The 23,213-nt window shown below is 39.8% G+C and overlaps 1 protein-coding gene across 1 annotated transcript in view; it reads right to left on the bottom strand.

Moving 5' to 3' along the window:
• Positions 1-7,889, bottom strand: part of C7 (complement C7) — a 52,140-nt gene extending 44,251 nt beyond the window's left edge. Inside the window, exons 1-3 of the mRNA XM_082724656.1 lie at positions 7,689-7,889; positions 3,354-3,409; positions 1,362-1,437 (exon numbers count right to left, since the gene is read on the bottom strand). Coding sequence (XP_082580782.1) covers positions 1,362-1,437; positions 3,354-3,409; positions 7,689-7,694 — 138 coding nt within the window. The 5' untranslated portion in view covers positions 7,695-7,889. The remainder of the gene's footprint in view (positions 1-1,361; positions 1,438-3,353; positions 3,410-7,688) is intronic.
• Positions 7,890-23,213: the final 15,324 nt, after the last annotated feature.

Below are 23,213 nucleotides of genomic sequence, written 5' to 3' on the forward strand. Positions count from 1 at the left end.
ACTCTTGAGCTCAGCTCGGGTCTTGATTTAACAGTCCTGAGTTCAAGCCCCATGTTGGGCTCCATGCTGGGCACAAAACCTACTTTAAAAAAAAACAGTAGGATAGAGGGGCACCTGGCTGGGTCAGTCAGTGGAACATGCTACTCCTGATCTTAGGGTCATGAGTTCAAGCCCCACATGTGGCATGGAGTTCATTTTTTAAAAAAATTTTAGGCGTGCCTGGGTGGCTCAGTCATTAAGTGTCTACTTTTGGCTCAGGTCATGACCCCAGGGTCCTGGATCCAGCCCCCTGTCGGGCTCCCTGCTCAGTGGGGAGCCTGCTTCTCCCTCTGCCCCTTACCCTGCTTGTGCTCTCTCTTTCTCTAGTAAATTAATGAAATCTTTTTAAAAATTAAAAAAAAAGTTTTTTAAACAAAAAAAATTTTAATAGTGGAATATACAACTATAGTCAAACAATTCTATTTTTAAAAATTACAAACACACAGAGAAGATAAATTGAAAGAATAGCAAAATGAAGTTATATTCATGTCTTTTAAATGGTGAAATTATAAGTAGAGTTTTCTTTATATAGACTTTCCCATGTTTTCTCAATAAGTAACTTATAATAAGGGGACTTATTGTATACTAATATATATATTGTATATATTATATATATATTATATTAATTATATATATATTAATTTATGTTATATAAAATAACAGGCACTTTTAGAAGTCCTCTATTATCTCCAGATCAATTCCAGCATTTTATTTGTATTACTTAGAATTAAACCTTAAAATGTTTAAAAATGCAGGAGCTCCTGGCTGACTCAGTCAGTGGAGCACAAGACTCTTATATCCGGGTTGTGGGTTGGAAGCCCATGTTGGGTGTAGACATTACTTAAAACTAAAATCTTTAAAAAAAAAAAAAAAGTGCAAAATGTTTCACTCTTCATGGTCATTCACTATTACTTAGGCAAAACAAAGCAACCATTTTGTAATGTCAGTGTTTGTTTTAAATACGAAGAAAAGGTGAACCCAGTAAAAATGAAACTGATTTTGAATTACATATAACTTCATTTCACACTCTTCTTTTTCTCTAATAGTTAAAGAGTTAGTGAATTGCTTTATCCTACGTACAATTCTAGGCTCAAATATAAGATTTAGAAAAGTCCTGCAAAAAAAATAAGAATGCAGAAATTACTTTATTACATTATTATTAAAGCATTACTTTTCTCCCTTTAAAATTACTAATTGTATTTTTAAAAAGCAAAAAATAACATGTCAAAAGCTAATGTCTTTTGTCCATAAATCAGCTCTATCAGTATAAACAATATAGACAATAAAGAAACAATAAACACAAAGTTTTAGTATGGTCCTACCTGAGTCTTTGTACAACCATTGCATTCTGACCATGAAGCATAGGAATCCCACTGGCAATTGACTGGAGAGGCAGCTCTGTTGAGTTGTTATAAGTCAGGTAGAAGATAAGGAGAGGGGAAACACAAAGAATGGTCAAATATATTTAAAAAAAAAATTGCTTCACAATTTTTTAAGAGACACCAAAAGCATCCCAAGTTATATAAAAATGTATGTGGAAGGGAGCAACGTTTTTAGAGATTAATATTTATTAAACATCTATTATGTACCAGACATTTAATTCAGACACCTGAGCTGTAGAAACAATAAGAGATAGGTCACTGCCTATGGGTAGAGGAGAGGACAAAGATGCAGATGTATAAACCAACAGTCATATAAACATGATCTATAATCCAATATACGTCATTTGATCAATTTCATATCAGAAATGGGTACAGTATAATGTATTGTGGAAATATAGATAAGAGACGGTTCATATGTGAGAGGGTAGGTAAGAACATATAAGAGGAAAGTATTCTGGCCTTTGAAAGAATTCTGAATGACAAATTGAAGAGTTCTACAGAAACTCTTCACTGGAAGACAAAAAGCTCTAAAAAGACCCTATGATAAGTGAGAAACTGAAACCTGGCCAAGACTAAAGGGACAGAAAGTTATTTTTAGATATTCCCCCTGTTCATTTAGGCTACTTCTTTCTCAAGAACATACCCAAGAAGAGTCAATTTGAGCTTAAGCAATTCTACTCCACTAAAATACATGAAAAATGGACAGTCGGTTCTCATGTGATATTAACTCCAGCTTTGCCAAGAAGATCACATGGCTTGGCCTAGCATAAAAGCACATTTTACAAGGGGCAGAGGAAATCAGACTCCTGATTTCTGGATTTTGAGCACATTACTAGCCTTGGAGACATCTGGAGTAAAGTGATTTGCAGTTGTCTTAAGTCTCTGAGGTGACCCTGAGTAAGTTGTCCCCTTTATAGTGTATGTGCCTCACATGCTTTTATGAAGAAAATGTTGCTAATCTGTCATCTTGACATGGCCATAATGATCCAAAGCCTTAGTGTCTGTGACCCTTAAATCGAACTTGCCATTTTTCTATGTGGGGTCCCAGGGACAGGCAGAGGACTTCCCCAAACACCGAAAGCTAGCTTGCGCTTCTCTCCTCTGTGCTCCCACAGTAGGGCAAGCAGGCCTCTTCCAGAGAACGGAGCACATCTGCACTGAAATCAGCCATTTCAAGATCTGAGTCACCTGGTGGACTCACTGTACTGTGTTCGTTCTCTTTGCATCCCCATCATAGCTCAGCTCCTGAAACATATTCTGAGAGACCGATGAAGAGAACTGACCTGGTCCTATCCCACCAAACTGATGAGAGCAAAACAAGGCCATGGGTAAATGAGGTTGGCTTTTTTCCAGGTCTCAGGAGTCAATAAACCTAACTTCTTAAAAAAATAAGAAATAAAAAATAAATTAAAAATCTCTGACCCAGACATGAGCTACCCTTGCAGTGAGCATAGCATAACGTATAGACTTGTCAAATCACTATGGTGTACACCTTAAACTAATGTAACATTGTGTGTCAACTATATTTCTGTTAAGGAAAAACACAAAACAAAACAAAAAACTCTCAACCTTTAAAATCCAAAGAATGTTTTGCAACGACTTCATTTAAAAGTCAAATTCTGCTCTAAGTTGTGTCAATTCTAAGGTTGGTTCAATTCTCTGAATTGCAGGTAAAATCACGATACTGGGATAAGAAGAAAACCTTGAGGTATTTTTAGATTTCAGGTTTCTTTCTTACAGGAAAAAAATGAAGTAATATAAGAATAAGAATAAAACAAGCTTTTGCGAGCATTGCCTTTTCTCAAAATGTGGACATATAAAATATTAGGAGATAAAGATGTGTCAGGCTGCAACGTAAAAATCAGGCCATGTACTAAAGAACTTCCTAAAAATAAAAAAGAATTTTTAATGATTTCCCAAAAAAATTCTCACCTTGAAAAAACTTGGAACTCTCCTATAAATCCCACCAAGATGAATAAAAGTATTACCTGGGGGTGAAGAGGGAGGAGGAAAAAAACATTACTTTAGTTTGCATTTCTTTAATGAGTTGAAAGTGTACACATTCCTTCACGTCAAGATTTGTGAGTTGGGAATATAAAGAAGGAAAGAACCATGGACCAGGCTCCACGACGGTGCTTGTCCTTGAAATTTCCATTCTAAATAAAAGTTTAATACAGTTCTGTTGAGTTCGCCCTCTACTGTTCATTTCTGTAAAGACAACTAGGGGCTGGGCAATGTCATGGCCAGACACATGGAAAATTTAACTCATTAGAGCCTCTCTTTAGGGATCTTTTAATTCCTTTCTCCACTCATCTTCACTCTAACTTCAACATCCATAAGAACACCCGGAGAGGAGAAAGCCTAGAAGAAAGACCAGCCAAGAATAAGGAGTTAGAAGGGAAATACGCATCCTACATGAAGAGTCAACCAAAGTTGAAGCACGTCCCTAGGCAGAAGGCGGTGACGCTCGCCCAGACCCTTAGTTCTGTGGCTGAGTCAGATTTAAAACACCTCCAAGGCCTTTTGTAATCATCTTTCCAGGACAGCACCAGCCTAAATATTGAAGATTTAGTAGATCACAAAATTATATATAAAATGAGGTTACATTTTGTATGAAAAACCAAATATGAGGCACCTGGGTGGCTCAGTTGGTTAAGGGACTGCCTTGGGCTCAGGTCATGATCCCGGAGTCCTGGGATGGAGTCCCGCATCGGGCTCCCAGCTCCATGGGGAGTCTGCTTCTCCCTCTGACCTTCTCCCCTCTCATGCTCTCTCTCACTCTCACTCTCTCTCTCTCAAATAAATAAATAAAATCTTAAAAAAAAAAAAAAACCAAACATGTATTAAAAACAAATCTAGAAAGACATAATAAAAGGTAATTCTTTCCTTCTGGTATGAAACTACAGGTGATTTCTTTTATCTTTTTTTCTACTTTTCTGTATTTCCCTACTTTGACCACTGAAGACATCCATGAATAGAATTCAAATCTTTACTGGAGACTCTCTAAGTGTCAAATGTATTCAATTCATAACCCAGTGTAAAAGTTCTTAAAACCATCATATCCCACATTTTAACAAGCCAATATTCTTTCTCTTCTCCCTGATCTCCCCAGACATTTTTCCCTCTCCAGGTATTCGAGGAGTGGCTTCCCAACATTTTTTCCAGACCTTTCTACTTGCCTTCCTAGATCACTGAGGTCTTATTAGGTATCTTTCTTCCCGTTGTAAAATCTTAGTTGCCTGCTTCTGATTTTTACTGTTCCACAAAGCTTATTATTCTGATAAACACAACCAAAACACTAAGAGCTGTGGGCATCCTGGAAATGAGTGAACAATGGCAGGGGAAGCTGTGAATACTTTTCGGACTTTTCAATGACCACATAAAGCACATAATCTAAACCAACACTTATTTTAAGGTTTTTCTTTTTTTAATTAAAAACAAGGATTTCTTCTTTATTTTTTCAATAATGTCTTTCCTCTGTGCTGTGTCAACTCATTTTTCCTCCCTCTGGGAAAGCCGGTCGTATAGCTCTTTTAGTCACTCCGAGGCACTAACAAATTGTCACATTTTCAGAAAACAAAAATTCTGAAACAATCTAAACAGTCAAACTTCAGTTCAGTATTCAATTTTAAATTTCTCTCTTACTTCCTGATCCCAGATGCTCCTAACAAGGGCGGAGTGGTGTTTGCTTCAGAATTCCTTCCCCTGGTGCTTGTGCTTTTCTTCCCCATCTCTCTGAGCTGTCTCTGTCTTCTTCAAAGTCACGGCAGCAGGAAGGAGAGGGGCAAGAGCCAGAAAGGGGGTCCACATCGGGTCCATGAGAGATTTGCTCACATCCTCATCCTGTTAAGCTCTGGATGTCAGGATGTAACCAACACTGTTGTGTCGTTTTACTCTCCTGAACGCAAGCCAGTGAACCAGCCTGTGCCTTTAGATTTTCATGACTAGAGTATCATTCCATGATATGGAAATGCTGGGGTTCAGAACAGTCAAGAAAGAATTCTTGAGATGTCTTCAGTCCAAAAAGGTGGGTTTATTTAAGTACAGGGATAGGACCCTTCGGCAGAAGGAGTACCCCCTGGAGTTGTGATGGGTGACTGATTATATACTTTTAAGTTGGGAGAGGGATTGGGATAATTATGTATCTAAGGAATTTTGGAAGCAAGGTGTCCAAAACCCTGAAGGGGCTAATTATTGTTAGGAAAAGATCATTTATTACTGCCTAATAATATCTTAGTCATGAGACCCTTCAGATGTGTATCAGTGGGCCACATGCTTGGAGGATGACTGCTAACATATGTATCTTGGAGGTGTGGGGGGAGTAGAAATAAAGGAAGTTTCCAAAGGAATTTGTATATGTTTGAGTAGACTTACAGGATCGGGGGGGAGGGGAGGGGTTTGGGCAGGTAGGATAACATTAAGTTAAGATTGACTTTTGTTCTTAGCAAAGTGTCCACACTGAGGCAGCTGAGTTCCTAAAGGAAGGTCACTCCACCTGTTTCAAGGACTTGTCAATGGGCAGTAGGCAGTAAGGAAATGATGTTTTCTTTGGCCTTTGTTTCCCACATCATTTCCTATATCCCCCATCCTCTAAGGGTCATGATCTTGCATACTCGTAAGGATGCAGATAGTCAAAGGGTCACCAGACAGACTTAGAGCTACTTTTTTTTTTTTTTTTTTTTTTTTTGAGAGAGAGTGAGAGAGCACATGAGCAAGGGGATGGTCAGGGAGAGGCTTAAGCAGAGTCTGCAGTGAGCATGCAACCTGATGCAGGGCACCATCCCAGGACCCTGAGATCATGACCTAAGCCGAAATCAACTGTCTGCTGCTTAACCAACTGAGCCACCCACGTGCCCCGAGATGCCCTTTTCATAGTACTGCATTGCCTGTCCAGCATCTCACTCTAAAATGTCGGGATACTGAGCACTTACTGTTCTTGGCCTTCAACTCTCAGCAAAAACAGGCATCATGAAAAAATTCATTAACATTCTACGGCATAAGTTTTAAAAGAATTTCAACCAAGTTTTAGGGAACACACTTTTTTTCATCAGGACTGCCTTTGCCAGCACCTTCCCCATATATGTACTCTTATGATAGCCTGTGAAGATCTGCCTATTACAAGGCAGTTTTGTTCATGAGCTATATAAGCTGAATCTTTAACCAAGAGAATTCCTTGAAATTTGTTACCTGGGTCCCTGAAAATGAAGTAGTTATCATTTCCCACCTTCAAGGAGAATATCTTTTTTTAAGATTTTTATTTTATTTATTTGACAGAGAGAGCACAAGCATGGGGAACAGGAGAGGAAGAGGGAGGCCAACATGGGGCTCAGTCCCAGGATCCTGGGATCATGACTTGAGCCCAACACTGACGCTTAACCAACTAAGCCACCCAGGTGCTCCCAAAAAGAGTATCTTAACAAATGAACAAAATAGAATAATCACAAATTAATAACAAATGATGCAAAAATAAGTTCAAGTGGCTGTCTTTGCTCCTATCTTTGGCTGAACTGTAATTTTTCTAACATTTGGCTACATTGCACTGGACCAACACGTGTACTTGGAAAACTTCTAACTGCCTTCCATCCGTGTCTTCCACTCTCACATTCCTGACCCTTTCTTTCATCAAAGATTCCAGATTCTAAAATTCCAAGTCTTCAACTTCACTTATATAAAGCTCTTGGATGAGTCAAATCATGGTGTTTCAGGGCATGACCCCAAATCAAACAAACAAACAAACCAAGTACACTGGAGGGACATTTTCCCTAAGAAACAACAAAGGTACTATTGTATTTCCTAATGCCTCTCTCAGAACTTTCATAAACATTGTCTCCAGTCTCTGATTCCCAGACCTCCGAACCACTAATTTTTTTTTTTTTAAAGATTTTATTTATTTATTTGACAGACAGATCACAAGTAGGCAGAGAGGCAGGCAGAGAGAGAGAGAAGGAAACAGGCTCCCTGCTGTGCAGAGAGCCCGATGCGGGACTCGATCCCAGGACCCTGAGATCATGACCTGAGCCAAAGGCAGCAGCTTAACCCACTGAGCCAGCCAGGCGCCCCTCCGAACCACTAATTTTACTGCAAAACAAGAAAAAGAAATTCACTTTTGGTGAATTATTAAATATATTTAAATAAGGATTTTTTTTTTGTAAAGTTACCCCCAGATCTTTCTCTTTCCTGTTTTCCCCTTTTTTGAGTCATTTTGGTTAAGCCTCGCTCCCTTTTGAGATGGCTTCGTTTACAAAAGTAATGAAATTATTACCTTACCTTCATGTTTGGGGAAACATTCAGAGCTGAAGAAGGAAGAAAATTTCCACTGAGTGTCGACGAATTTTCAACAGCAGGAAGAGCCCAACAGCCTGCTCCTTCCCCGTCTCTCACTGCTGGAGATTAACTTGGCACTCATAAACAGAACAAGTGGTTCGGAGACTTAGCTCCTACCCCGACCAGATTCTCTGGCAACACAAAGAGCCTGCCTCCTTATTTAGTCCATGTCTTGAAGCCAGATGCGTCGTATCAACTTACACAGGCCTTAGCTTTAGCCAGCTGGAACTGTTTAGAAGTATAGTTCTAAGAAAACATCTGTAAATCAAGAAAGGCAGCAAATGTTCCCAGCTCGATGTTTAAGTGATTTTCAACCAAGGAGACTCTATGTAAGGCAAGGGATAAGCCTCCTTCCTATTTCAATCTTCGAAACGAAGCAGATGCTTTCCAGATTCCTTAAAGGGTGTTGTACACCAGAACTTTGAGATTAAACACTGTGAGAAAGAAGATCTAAATGCGGTTCTGTCACTCAGAATAGAAAGGGAACATTTGGGGGTGGAATTTCCACCACTTCCCCCAACAAAAAAGGAATTAAAAAACCCCACAACAACTATACCACATATATATTTATATTTATACACATACACACTAACACAATATTACCTCCATCCCCTCATGCTTCACCTCCACAGAATGGTTGGAAACAGCACCATGTTTTGCAAACGTATTAATGAGCATCATTAATTTTCCCAAGTTCGTCCCCTAATCCTTTGATGTGGAGCTCACTGTTTAAAAGTTCTTATCATGGCCATCACCCTCTCCGTCCATTTTCTCCTCTTCTGCTATTGCCTTGGCTAATTCCGCCAGACCCTTGTTCTCCAGAGGTTTGCATTGATCCTAGCAGTTCTCAGCATCACTTTCAAAGATTGCATGAAAGCTGCATTTTGGGGGCAAAACTTCAGATTTTCTATTGAAGCTGAGCTTTAACTTGATTCACATGGTTTGGCCAAATATCCTGACACTAGCTGCTAGGGCATTAATAGGAGAGAAGTAAGTGTTAAGTGGGAGAGGATTTTTGCGCTGAGAGTAATTTTATAACTAAACATTCCATTAGTGAATATTTTCCAGTTTTAATGATTTATTTCTTTCTTTATCCAAAAACTTGAATAATAGAGACTAACTCCTACCCTCCCTTCATAAATTAAATGGGCTCCCAGAGACAAATCTTCCACATCCTTTGTTAAAACCATTAGTGATTTGTGTGGAAGAAATTTTGCCACAGAGAAAATGACCCCTAATTCCTGAAAGATTTTGTTGTTGTGGTTCAACTCCACTTGCATGATTTCTAAATGTTATGGACTCTTCTTTTCTTTTTTTTTTTAAGATTTTATTTATTTATCTGACAGAGAGATCACAAGTAGGCGGCGGGTGGGGGGGTGGGGAGCAGGCCTCCCACTGAGCAGAGAGCCCGATGCGGGGCTCGATCCCAGGACCCTGAGATCATGACCTGAGCTGAAGGCAGAGGCTTAACCCACTGAGCCACCCAGGTGCCCCTTGCTCAAGGCTTCTATCTGTCAAAATCTTTAGCCTATTATGTCATGCATCCTCAGTAAGCATTTGTTGAATTAGAATAAACAAATTAATAAACGCATTCGTATATTAATGACAAGTTACCACAGCAGTGCAGCAGTGCTTTTGGTATCTACTTACTTCTCCTCAGCACTCAAGAAAAAAAAAATAATTAATTTTACATTTAAATAAAAGTAAGAAGCTGCATATAATAAAGAAGGGTCTCTCAACCTTTGAATTATTGGCCTTTAGGGCTTGATTGCTCTTTTTTGATTGAGGGGGTAGAACACTCAGTAGTATCCTTGGTATCTACCTGCTTGATGCCAGTCAAAAATGTCAATCAAAAATGTCTCCAGGAGCACCTGAGTGGCTCAGTGGGTTAATCATGATCTCAGGGTCCTGGGATCAAACCCACATTGGGCTCTCTGCTCATCAAGGAGCCTGCTTCTCCCTCTCTCTCTGCCTACTTGTGATCTCTCTCTCTGTCAAATAAATAAATAAAATCTTTAAAAAAATATTTTTTTAATGTCTCCAGATATTGCAAAATGGCCCCAACCCCAAGAGGCAAAATCAGCCATCCTCTACTGAGAACTACTGTTACCGTGTCTCTCTCTAGCAAATGCTCAGCCTTAGAATCACAAAGCCCACAGCACATGGTGTTGTAAATTAAATGTTCTAAAAGTTGTACACCAAGTAAAATGTCTTAAAACTTTTCGCAAACCAGAATTCCAAATTCATGTGACCCCAGAACTTGCATTTCTAACAAGCTGGAAAACTGGTCTCGCAGACATGCTTTAGCAAATGGTGTCTGACCCAATACTGAATCTGCGGAAGACGAAAGTAGATTTTTGCCAGACTGCGGAAGCGCCCACAAGGGCTCAGTCCTCTCCCTATCTCCTGCGATGACACATTCCCTATTCCCCATTAGTCTTCACTTTCCTTGGTAGCACTTCAAAACCCTGAACATCCCCAGGCCCTAATGATACAGACCCCTGATGATATCAAGAAGCTGTTATGGTCCAACTTGGGGAGATTCTTGAAAACATTTTAACAAGCCTATTTCATTTGCTAGCCATTCGTTCTATCCTGAATTGTTCCACTGACTCTAGGCGCATAAGAGGAATAAACTTGCGGAGAAAGAATAAACCCTCCTTCCTAACTTCTCTTCAAGTCTGTCAAGGTCAGAAATCAAACCGCCAGAAATTGGAGCAAAAGGCAACAGTACCCCCTAGTGGCAGGCATGCTGCAATGCCTCGAGTAATAGATTAGCGTTAGGCTCTGGAGTTAAATCACTCAGGAGTAAGAAACCTTGAATCTTCTTAGTCTCCCAGTCAAGTGCTTGTTAAGCTAATAAGGACTCCAGGTGGTATCTCTTTTTCCATTAAAGTGTCATGGTGTGAATAGTTTGAGAATGAGAAATGGCTGCTAGGCAATACCTACCCAAAGGAACTTTTCAGCAAAATGATCGTTAAATGGCCTTATCATGTACCTAATCAGAAGCTGCCCATCTCTGTTGGGAGGACTGCATTCAATACTGTGATTTGTGCATTATTTAATTAGTGCATTTATTTCCTTCCTAACTTATTTATTTTAAAGGAGATAGAAGTTGATTGAATACACCAGAAGGGAGCGGCCGGTAGCGCAGCAAAGGAGAGACTGTCTGCCTGCATTAAAGTGAGGTCACCAAAAAAAAAAAGGAGAAAAAAAACAGTGGGGTCGTTAGATTAGTACTGTCTGTTGGTACCCAGTCCCTGTACTGTCTGTTGGTACCCAGCCCCGAAGAATGCTATGTAAGGTTTAAATAGATTAAGAAATATTTCCAGGGCATTGCACTTCCATGTCGACAGTTGTTGTTGCTGTTTACAATACCAGACCAGCCTTTGCCTTGGGGGCCCTGATGGCTGCGGATGGCAAGGATCCAAATAAAATCAGGAAGCCATACGAGGTTTTCAAGGTTCTCAACAGCAGCAGGCATCTGCTAAATTTAGGGGAGGGCCTGGCCTGGTTTGGGTTTCTGACATCTGGGTTTTTCCGTTTTCTGCAGTGTCGTAGCCTACAAGGCCAAGATACACTTCATTTGGTTTAAATTTGAATTAAGTCAGAGAGCTCTGAGAAGGAAGGCACAAAATGCAAAGATTTTTGTGGTTCCGTAACTGCCCTGTGTAAAGACCTGCAGGGGGTGGGGGGGGTGACTAGCAAAGGACAAGGTCATTTGTTTGATTTGCACAGTAAAGTTGGGGTGTCTATGCAGAAAGCTGGTTTGTTGTTGTCATTGTTCTTGTTGTTTTTCCAGATCAAGAGTTCAGCATGTTGTAGCTCTAAAATAAAAAGTAATCACTTCTGGAAAATGTCAGTCTATGCCATACTTTTAAGCTTTATCTCAAGCTGTCTCTACACAGAGATAGTTTGATATCAGATTTATCATTCCATGTTCCACAGGCCAAGAAAAAATAATGAGTGGTAGATAGAAATAAAATTCTGAATTATACGACTCTTCAAATGTTTGTGGAAAAGTTTTAGAAAAAAGTGAAAAACAGTCACAAATGCCTAAATAGAGATTTCTTTAAATGAAGAATTCTCCAGAAAGCGATAAGGCACTAATATGTGTACAAATATGTGTCCTAAAGGCAGAGTCTGGATTCAAATCCTAGGGAAGTTGCTCTGTCTCTTTAATCCTCTTGCTTCCTTACCTGAAAAGTAGAAGTAATATTATCTAAATTATAGGGTTGTTCTATTAAATAAATCCAGGTAAAGCAATTAGCACTGTGCCTGGAATGTAGGAAGCCTGGTTCGATAAATGTGAGCTAGGATACAAAGGATTAGAAACAACACAGGGGTGCCTGGCTGGCTCAGTGAGTAGAGCAGGTGACTCTTGATCTCAGTGGTGTGAGTTCAAGCCCCATATAGGGCACAGAGCCTACTTTTTTTTTTTTTTAAGATTTTATTTGTTTATTTGACAGACAGAGATCACAAATAGGCAGAGAACCAGGCAGAGAGGGAGGAGGGGAAGGAGGCCCCCTGCCAAGCAGAGAGCCCGATGTGGGGCTTGATCCCAGGACCCTGAGATCGTGACCTGAGCCTAAGGCAGAGGCTTTAACCCACTGAGCCACCCAGGCGCCTACTTTAAAAAAAAAAAAAAAAAAAAAAAAAAAAAAAAAAACAGAGCCTACTTTTAAAAAAGAAAAGAAAGAACGCAAACATGCATCAATAGTGGCTTGGTTAAATAAATTATAGCATACACAATTAAATGGAGCATTACACACCTATAAAAAACTGAAGAGGTTCTCTGTGCATGGATATGGAGAGATCTATAAAATACATTGTTAAGGAGAAAAAGGAAAAATACGGAGCGTAGTTACTTTGGGGCTAAAAGGAATATATATTCATGTTGGTTTATACTTGCATGAAGAAAGTCTGGAAGAATACACGAGAAACTAATCAAAATTGTTATCTCGTGGTGCAAACATATGAGAAGGCCACCACGTGGAAAGATGGAAATAGGGTAGAAAAAGAAATGGGACTACGGCCTTTTACCTCATCCCAGCTCATATTTTTAACACATTAATGAATGCATTGCCTATTCCAAAAAAAAAAGAAGAAGAAGAAGAAAGTAAAAATTACTGAATTTTATTTTGTCATCTGCCATTCTTTTATCTCAGAGTACTGTAGAATAGCATCCTGAAGATTCTCTGTCTTTTCTCAGCTTGTTCATTCATTCGTTTGCCTGAAGGGGCTGGGGTAGATTGTGAGGACACACATTGTAATAATAGAAACTAGCATCTTAATGAAACACTTCATGATTACCGAGGCCAAAAGATTGGTCTGGAGGCCAGGTAGAGCTGGTGAGTCATTGGTCTCCACTTCAGAGCACCGTTGATGTATTTCCTCAATTTTTTTGTGACCACGTTTACAAATGTATGCTACTTTATTTCACAGTGAGCGTATGAGTAATGTACACCAATCATACGTATTTAAATGTGCATGAAGATGTAGTAAGGCACCCGTGCCCATCAAGAAATTCATTTCTCTTTCTTTTCCCTCCTTCTTCAGCTTCAGCTAGTGGGGGTCTGCTTCTTGGGAGAATGCGGTTTGCCAGGAAGGACGTTGGACAAATCTTTTCTCAAGTTTAAGTTTTACTGCTTGCAGTGTTATCCTCTTCACTCTTAATTTTCTTTCTTTTTTTTTTTTTTTTAAGATTTTAATTTTAAGTAATCTCTACGCCCGATGTGGGGCTCGGACTCATGACCCCAAGATCAAGAGCCACATGCTCTTCCAGCTAAGCCAGCCAGGTGCCCCTTAACCCTCCGTTTTCTTTTCTTTTTTAAGATTTTATTTATTTATTTGAGAGGGAGACAGAGTGATCAAGAGAGAAAGAGAGCACAAGCTGAACAGAGGAAGTGGGAGAAGCAGACCTCCCCTAACCCCCACCGCCACCCCCAGCAGGGAGCCAGAAATGGGCCTCAATCCCAGGACCCTGGGATCATGACCTGAGCCGAAGTCAGATGCTTAACCTCCTGAACCACCCAGGAGCCCCCAACCCTCAATTTTCTTAAAAAAAAAAAAAAAAAAAAAAAAAGAATAACAAAATCTTTGTAGAGCATATTTGAAATTCAGAAGAAAAAAGAATAACGAAATCTTTGTAGGGCATATTTGAAATTCAAAATATGTAAAATGTACCCTGAAGTTTTTTGAGTACATATAGCCCTCCACACCTTTCATACCGATGAATAAATGAATTTTTAAAATATATTCATAGGGGCATCCAGGTGGCTCAGTCGTTAAGCGTCTTCCTTCAGCTCAAGTCATGATCCCAGAGGCTGGGATCAAGCCCCCATCTGGCTGCCTGCTCAGCGAGAAGACTGCTTCTCCCTCTACCACTTCTCCTGCTTGTGCTCTCTCTTTCGCTGTGTCTCTCTCTGTCAAATAAATAAATAAAATCTTTAAAAATAATAATAATAAAATAAAATAATGTAAAATATATCCATACAAATGCAAGCCAAAGAAAAATTTTAGCAAACCAATTTATCCAGAGATATTCTTCCGAGAGTGACTTCCTGAGAACAATCAACTTGCAGTTAATCAGAAGGAAACTGATTAATAATTACCAGGGAAATTATCAACTATGTGAATTACACTCTTATGGACCTATGGAGACAGTCACTAGGACCAAAAACTATTTTTCTGATTGAAATTTACATGATCTAAAATGAGAATGCTAATTAATTAATAAACTAATTAAATTTAATGATAGTGTACAGACCCATCAAAGTATCAAGATCCTTTTCTTCAGATTGAAATTATATCAACTAGCATTGTGAGTGACAGTTCATACCAATGAGAAGGCCCAGTTGACAGTTGCATTATTACAACTTTGATTAAGCAGAAAGTGAAATCAGTTTATGTTAATAAATATTTTTATTGTAAAGAAAAGAAAAAAAGTTTTCAGGGGCGCCTGGGTGACTCAGTCAGTTACGCATCTGCCTTCCACTCAGGTCATGGTCTCAGGGTCCTGGGATTGAGTCTCACCTTGGGCTCCCTGCTCAGCAAGGAGTCTGCTTCTCTCTCTGCCTGCCACTCCTCCTGCTTGTGCTCAAGCTCTCTCTGTTTCTCTTTCTCTCTTTCTTTCTCTGACAAGCAAATAAATAAAATCTTTAAAAAATTTTTTTTAAAAGTCTTCCAAAACCCATGGCCAGGTGAACACATTCCCTCTTTGGGAAAAAGAGCATCCAACACTTGATGTGGAGTCAATGAAGTTGAGTACTTCTCTCATCAAGACTAAAACGCGGAAACCTCAAAATTGTCCAAACACAGGAAGTAACCTCTCTCTTCCCAGGGGAAACTGAACAACATTCCTGAAGTGCAGAAAACAGACCCATGAAAATGGAAACCCTTGCTGATGTTTTACCTGCAGTGTTTCTGAAACTGCAACTTATTTCCCTTCCCTGCAGAACGGACCCTATGTATTTAGCCAGGGTGGGTAGAGGAACATGTATTCTAATGGGATGGGTATGTACATAAATAAATCAATGAAATACAAGGTGATAAGGCACCTCTGAATCATTCCTGAATTTCTCCTACCTCTCACTACCTCCTATACCCAATCAGTCATCACATTCTGTAGAATGTATTTCTGACATATATACCCCTTCATTCATTCATTCTGTCAGTGTAGAGCCACACCCTCCATATCATTTGTTCCTTGTTGCCTATCTGGTATATTTGTTTACTGGAATATAATTCACATACCGGAAAACTCACCCTTTTGAAGTGCATAACTGAGTGGCTTAAAAATACTCACGTGTGTGTGAAGCCATCACCACTATCTAATTCCAGAATATTTCCACCATGCCCAAAAGAAATCCCATACCCATTAGCAGTCACTCCCCATTGCCCACAACCTCCAGCTCCTGGAAACCATTAATCTACCTTCTGGCTCTATAGATTTGCCTCTTTTGGACATTTCATACAAATGGAATCATATAATATGTGCTTTTTTGTGTCTGGCTTCTTAGGATAATGTTTGCAAGGTTTGTCCATTTTGTAGCATGTATCAGTACTCCATTCCTTTTATGGCTATATAATAGGACATGATACACCAGAATATACAATATTCTGTGGATATGTAACAATAATATTTTGTATATATACCACTTTGATTTTTTTGAGAATATACAGACAAACGTCAGAGATATTGTAGGTTCAGTTCCAGGCCACTGCAATAAAATAAATATCACAATAAAGTGAATCAAATGAAGTTTCTGGTTTTCCAGTGCATATAAAAGTTATTTCACACTATACTGTAGCCAATTAAGTGTGCAACAGTGTTAAGTCTAAAAACACAATGTGTTTAATATTTACATGCATGATAAGACTTCTCTATTTACAGCAATCTGTAATCACTGCTTTCAGAACACCCTAACAAATATAATAATAATAAAGAAAAAGTTTGAAATACGATGAGAATTACCAAAATGTGACAGAGAGATGCATAGTGAGCAAATGCTGTTAGAAAATGGTGCTGATTGATTCAGTTATTACAGATTTCCAAAAAACCTTCATTTTGCAAGAAATACAGCATAAAGCACAATAATGTGATGAACAATAAAACAAGGTGTGCCTATACCTAAGACTAGAATTACTGAGTCATATGGTCACTCTTTGCTTAACATTCTGAGGAACTACCAAACTGTTTTCAAAAGCAATTACACCATTTTACATTCATATCAACAATGTATGAGGCTTCTGATTTTTCTGCATCCTCACCAGCACTACTTACTATCTATCTTTTTAATTAGAGCCATCTGAGAGGGTACAAGATGGTATCTCACTATGGCTTTCATTTTCATTTATCTAATAACTTAATCATGTTGAGCACCTTTTCGTGTGATTTTGGTTATTTGTATTACTTCTTTGAAGAAATGTCTTTACCCATTTTCTTAACTGAATTACTTCTTTTTGTTATTGCATGATAAGACTTCTCTATATATCTTACTTATCAGTCGTATAACACACAAATATTCTCTCCCATTCTATAGGTTGTCTTTTCACTTCTTAATAGTGTCTCTTCATGAACAAAAGTTTTTAATTTTGATGAAGTCCAATTAATCTAATTTTTTTGGTCTCCCTTGCTTTTGATGTCATATCTAAGAATCCCTTGCCAAAGTCCAGGTCATGAAGATTCAGCCCTATATATTTTTCAGAAATTTCAAAGCTTTTTTTAGATCTTTATTCATTTTAAGTTAATCTTAAATATGATGCAAGATAGGGGCCCAACTTCATTCTTTTGCACACAGATATCCCGTTGTCCCAGGATCATTTGTAAAAGAGTTTCATTTATCCATTGAATGGTCTTGACATTCTTGTTTAAAATCAGTTAACTAGGGGTGCCTGTGTGGCTCAGTCACTTAAGTGTCCAACTCTTGATTTCAGCTCAAGTCATGATCTCAGGGTTGTGAGATGGAGCTCCACATCGGGCTCTGTACTCAGTGCACAGTCTTGAATCTCCTTGGTCAGATTTATTCCTAAGCATTTTATTCTTTTGAATACTATTGTAAATGGACTTAAAATTTTTTTTATCTTCAAAAAAAATTATTTTCAGATTGTCCATTGTTAATTTATAGAAATACAATTGATTTTTGCTTATGAATCATATATCTCGTAAACTTGATGAGTTAATTAGCCTTCTTCATTTGGATTCCTTATAATTTTCCATTTATAACATCATATCATCTAAAAAGAGAAATTAATTTTACTTCTTCTCTTCAATCTGGATGCTCCTCATTTCTTTTTCTTTCCTAATTGCCTTAGCTAGAATGTCTAGTGCAATACTGAAGGGAAGAAGCAGGCAGACATCTGTGTCTTTTTCCTTTCTTAGGAGGAAATCTTTCAGTCCTTTGATATTAAGTATGATGTTAGCTATGGGTTTTTCATAAATGTTTTTTTATAATGTGATTTTTCATAAATGTTGAGAAAGTTCCCCTCTACTCCTATTTGTTAAGTGTTTATGTCATGAAAGGGCATTGGATTTTATCAAAAGCTTTTTCTGCATCTTAAGATGGTTGTATGGATTATATCTTTTATTCTTTTAATATAGTATATTACAATAATTAATCTTCATACACTGAACCAATCTTGCATTCCTGGAATAAATCCCTACTTAGCCATAATATGTAACCCTTTTTATGTGCTGCCAGATTTAGTCTGCTAGTTTTTCCTTGAGAGATTTTGTGGCTATACCAATAGGAGATATTAATCTGTAGTTTTCCTGTGACGTCTTCCTCTAGTTTCTATATCAGGGTAGTATTGGCCTCATAGAGTAAGCTGGAACACGTTTCCCTCCTACTATTTTGGGAAGAGTTTGTGAAGGATTGGAAGGACTCTGTCTCTGTCCCCTTACCCTCCAATTAGTAAGCATTTGCAAAAGTAATCACTTGTGTTAGTTTGGTGTATCTTTCTGGGGTTTCTTTTATGCAAATATATGAAAATACAAATTTATGCTTTTATTTCCCCTTTATTATATATAAGTTATACATTTGTGTGTTTGTATGTGTGAAGAGAGAGAAGGGAAAAAAGATAGAGAGAAATTGAATACATAAGAAGAGAGGGAAAGGATGAAATAGTTATCCACAAGGGTTTCGGTGTAAGAATTCTTGCATTCTTTTGATTGAATATACTATAGTCAATTCTCCCTGTCTCATCCCATCATTTATCCCTAGCGTGTGTGTGTGTGTGTGTGTGTGTGTGTGTGTGTGTGTGTGTGTACTTATTTATTTATCAAAATCACAAACCTGGTTAAATCCAGTCCAGTTCTCTTCCTGTATCCTCTGACTGGCCTGACTTTAAATTCATGACCATGAGCCTCAGATGGTCCTTTAAGTGGTAATCACACTACTCTACCTCATCCATTCACACTTCCTTTTATAAACTTCTCCTATGAACTTGAATTTGCCTCTCTGGTAATAACCTTGTTCTCCACTTCACTGAGCAAACTGAACCAAGAAAGAGCTTCCATATACTCCCCAGGGACAAATGTACTCCATGTCCCCTCTAGTTACCAAGTATTGGTTCTTTATACTCCTAACTCCCTAGCCGATATTTCATGACAGGTAAAATTAGAAGCTCTGAAGAGAAGGAAGGTAACTTTGGACTCACACTGAGTCTTTTTGATCTCCAGATTCCACGGGATGCCTGTCAGAGCAAATTGGTTTACAGTACAGTACAGTCAGGCAGTCTAGCCAGGAAAAGAGCCTCTGTCCCAACTTTCACCCCTGGAACTAAACTGGTGTCTTCTGAGGTACTGGGGTAAACATGAAATTGAGTGATTTTAAGTGACAGAAACAGAGCTCTCTCTCAGCCCCTAAGGGCTTGGAAAAATCAATCCCGGGCTTAACCATTCTTTGTCTTGTATGTTTGTCCCCTATGACATTCTTCTCTCATTCACCTTGTCAAGTTTGTCATTCATTCTTTCTTCACTGGCTTCTATTTCATATTGATCATTGGGATGCTAGGAATAGGTCGTGTGTGTAATGGGGAAAGTTGGTGAGTATAAGTTCGACTGAAAAGAATCCCAGACTTGTAGATGACTACTTCATACTTACTTTCCCCCTCATTCCGTATCTCTGATATCTACTATCTCACACTCATTTTAACCAACACCTTTCTTATTTCATTAATGAAATGAAATGCATTGTAAGAGGACTTCCAGGGATGCCTGAGTGGCTCAGTTGGTTTAGCGACTGCCTTCAGCTCAGGTCATGATCCTACAGTCCCGGATGGAGGCCCACTCGGGGAGGAGGGCTGCTCAGCAGGGAGTCCGCCCCTCCCCCATCTCTTGCTTTCTTTCTCTGTCATTCTCTCTCTCTCTCAAACAAATAAATAAAATACCACAGGTGAACCCTATGTGCTCCTAACTGAGGCCAGTTGTTCCCCTTGTTGACCAGACCCTGTCCTGTCTACTCTCGGCAAGAACCGAAGGAGCCGGCCTTCCTTATCCTTAAAAACCCTGCTTGGAAACAGCCCTGCACACAATGAATCTGCATCCCCATTCCCTTTACAATTAAGCATTGTGTGATGGAGTGATGTTGTGGCCCCTGTTCCAAATGTTTCCCCAAACAAGTACATCTCCGAGAGCCAGTGACACTCTGCATTTGGGCTCCTAGTGGGTACTCACGGTATTTTGTAGAATAATATTCATAGACAACAACCCCAGATCCCAGGGCTGCCACTCCAGCCAGAGTTTCTAATGCTCTCAAGAAAAGCTTTGCCCCAGGCGCCTGTGTAGTTCAGTCATTAAGCGGCTGCCTTCAGCTCAGGTCATGATCCCAGGGTCCTTGAACTGAGGCCCACATCGGGCTCCCTGCTTTGCAGGAAGCCTGCTTCTCCCTGTCCCACTCCCCTTGCTTGTGTTCCCTCTCTCGCTGTGACTCTCTCTGTTAAATACAAGAAATAAATAAAAATCTTAAAAAAAAAAAAGAAAAGAAAAAGAAAAACTTTGCCTAGTGTTTCATCAATAATTGATGAATGATCCTGATAACATATAAAAAGCATATTGATTAAGCCTAGTTCAAAAAAGAAAGCATATTAAAAGGAAACAGTCAAAAAAACAAAGAGGCAACCCATGGAATGGAAGAAGATATTTGCAAATGACAGTACAGACAAAAGGTTGATATCCAGGATCTATAAAGAACTCCTCAAACTCAACACACACAAAACAGACAATCATATCAAAAAATGGGCAGACGATATGAATAGACACTTCTCCAATGAGACATACAAATGGCTATCAGACACATGAAGAAATGGTCATCATCACTAGCCATCAGGGAGATTCAAATTAAAACCACATTGAGATACCACCTTACACCAGTTAGAATGGCCAAAATTAGCAAGACAGGAAACAAAATGTGTTGGAGGGGATGTGGAGAAAGGGGAACCCTCTTACACTATTGGTGGGAATGCAAGTTGGTGCAGCCACTTTGGAGAACAGTGTAAAGATTCCTCAAGAAATTAAAAATAGAGCTTCCCTATGACCCTGCAATTGCACTCCTGGGTATTTAACCCAATGATACAGACGTAGTGAAAGCATTGTACCCCAATGTTTATAGCAGCAATAGCCACGGCTACCCAACTGTGGAAAGAACCAAGATGCCCTTCAACGGACTAATGGGTAAGGAAGATGTGGTACATATACACTATGGAGTATTATGCCTCCATCAGAAAGGACGAATACCCAACTTTTGTAGCAACTTGGAAGAGACTGGAAGAGATTATGCTGAGTGAAATAAGTCAAGCAGAGAGAGTCAATTATCATATGGTTTCACTTATTTGTGGAGCATAACAAATAGCATGGAGGACAAGGGGAGATGGAGAGGAGAAGGGAGTTGAGGGAAATTGGAAGGGGAGGTGAACCATGAGAGACTATGGACTCTGAAAAACAATCTGAGGGTTTTGAAGGGGTGGGAGGTGGGAGGTTGAGGGAACCAGGTGGTGGGTATTAGAGAGGGCACGGATTACATGGAGCACTGGGTGTGGTGCAAAAACAATGAATACTGTTACGCTGAAAATAAATTTTAAAAAATTTTAAAAAATAATTTAAAAATTTTTAAAAAAATAAAATAAAAAAGAAAGCATATTATACTTTCTAATCCGTATGTTGCCCGCACCTTACACTGGGCAACTAGTTTTCAATCTCATAACCATTGAGTATTCTGCTGAGTGATGTGCCCTTTTGGTTGGGGGAAAAAAAGAGAGAGAGATAAAATTGACCCACTGTTCACCCTAAGTCCCTTCAGCAAGATTATAAAAAATATGCTGGTACCCATTAATAAAATTGGTTTCTAAAGCATTTTCTATTCCATATGAGAGCAGCCTTCAAAAACATAAGGGAAAGGATGCCACTGATGAATTCCGCTCCCAGGTGATGGAAGGAGCTGTGGAGCCTGAGGCTTCTAGGGTAGATTCGATACCCTAGAAGTAAAGCAGTGTTTCTCCTGAGTTAGCAGCAACACTAGCGCGTTGCAAAGGCTTTTCCAGGTGCCCCAGCCTCTGTCTTTTGCCGTTTTGGTCGCTCCTCTTTTCAACGAAAAAAATCCCCATGCCGATTTTCACGCACTTATTCCGGGTCTATTTTCCAGATATCTTTTATCCAAATGTTGATCTGTCAAGAGGCCTAAAATTTAGCTTTAAACTATTGATTTTTTGCTTCAAATAATCCTTCTCCAGCCTGGGCCACTGAAGTGTCCTACTTGAAAGGGAAAGGAAAAAAAGAAAGGCAAGGAAAAGACATAAGAAATAAAGCAACGTGGTAGCGTTTCAGCGCGGGCGGCGGCTGGGCTGAGCCGCAGACGCCAGGACTCCTGGCTCTCAAAGCTCTCGCTCCGGCCTCAGCTCCCCCTCCAGCCCCTTCTGTGCGGTGACTCAACACATCACCTACTTCTTGACAGCATCACCACTGCCGTCTCCAGGACTGCCGAGGCGGAGGGAGTGGGTGCAGCTGCTAAGGCGATTGCCACGTGTGAGCCAACAGGCACGGTGGAGGACATGTTCCGTCTTCCCAAAGGACAAGAGGTATTCTCCTTCTAAGAAGGCCACCACGGCAAGTGCCAACAGATATTTCTTGCTTCAGCCCTTCTCTTTGCCTTTTAGGGTAACTACGAGCAGGTGTTCTTAGGAAGACGAGGCAAGCACACGCAGCATCAGAGGGATTTTGCTGGTAATAGGCTCTCTCGCGGAACAGCTATGACCACTTCACTCTCTTTCATCTACCCAGCGGATTTTCCCAGAACCCGCTTGGCAGCTGATGTTAGAAAATCTACCATGCAGGCAGCATTGAAAAGCCAAGGTTTCCTACCCCTGCGCTGCTGTGAGCCAGTGGCTGACTTGGCAGCGTGGGCACAAAGGCGCTGACATCACATGTACTGGCGCCTGGAATGCTGGAGGACCATTTCCAAACAGGCAGGTGGAAGGGCCTTTCTCCGGGTGCGTGATCCAACGTTCTCGAGGGCTGGATGGAACCCCTTCCAGTGTTCTGAGACTCAGTTTGAAAATAGGGCTGGGGGAGTCTTTCCATACAACACCAAGCAATTCTAGGACACAAGTAAGTTGTCCATGGATTCAACTCAATTCTGACACTGTCTACCGGGGGATCGCACCAGATTCCACAGGTTGAAGGCTTGGTCCTACAAGACTGCTCCCATGCCCACCCCACTTTAGCTTCCGATTGCGAACCCTGGCTGTTATCTGCATTCCGAACAACTGACTACGAATTGGAAGTTCCAATGACCCCCCTCCACCCCAGGATGCCAACCTCAAGTCCAGGTTGTTCTGTATACTTATGACTGACTGGTTATAAGTTAAAGGTGTGTATGACCCCCTACTCAGGTTCAGTTAATTTGCTAGCACAGCTTACAGAACTCAGAGAAACATCTTACTTACCAGATCACCAATATATCATAAAAGCAG

The sequence above is a fragment of the Mustela nivalis genome (assembly GCF_964662115.1).
Source record: "Mustela nivalis genome assembly, chromosome: 3".
Classification (NCBI taxonomy): Eukaryota; Metazoa; Chordata; class Mammalia; order Carnivora; family Mustelidae; genus Mustela; species Mustela nivalis.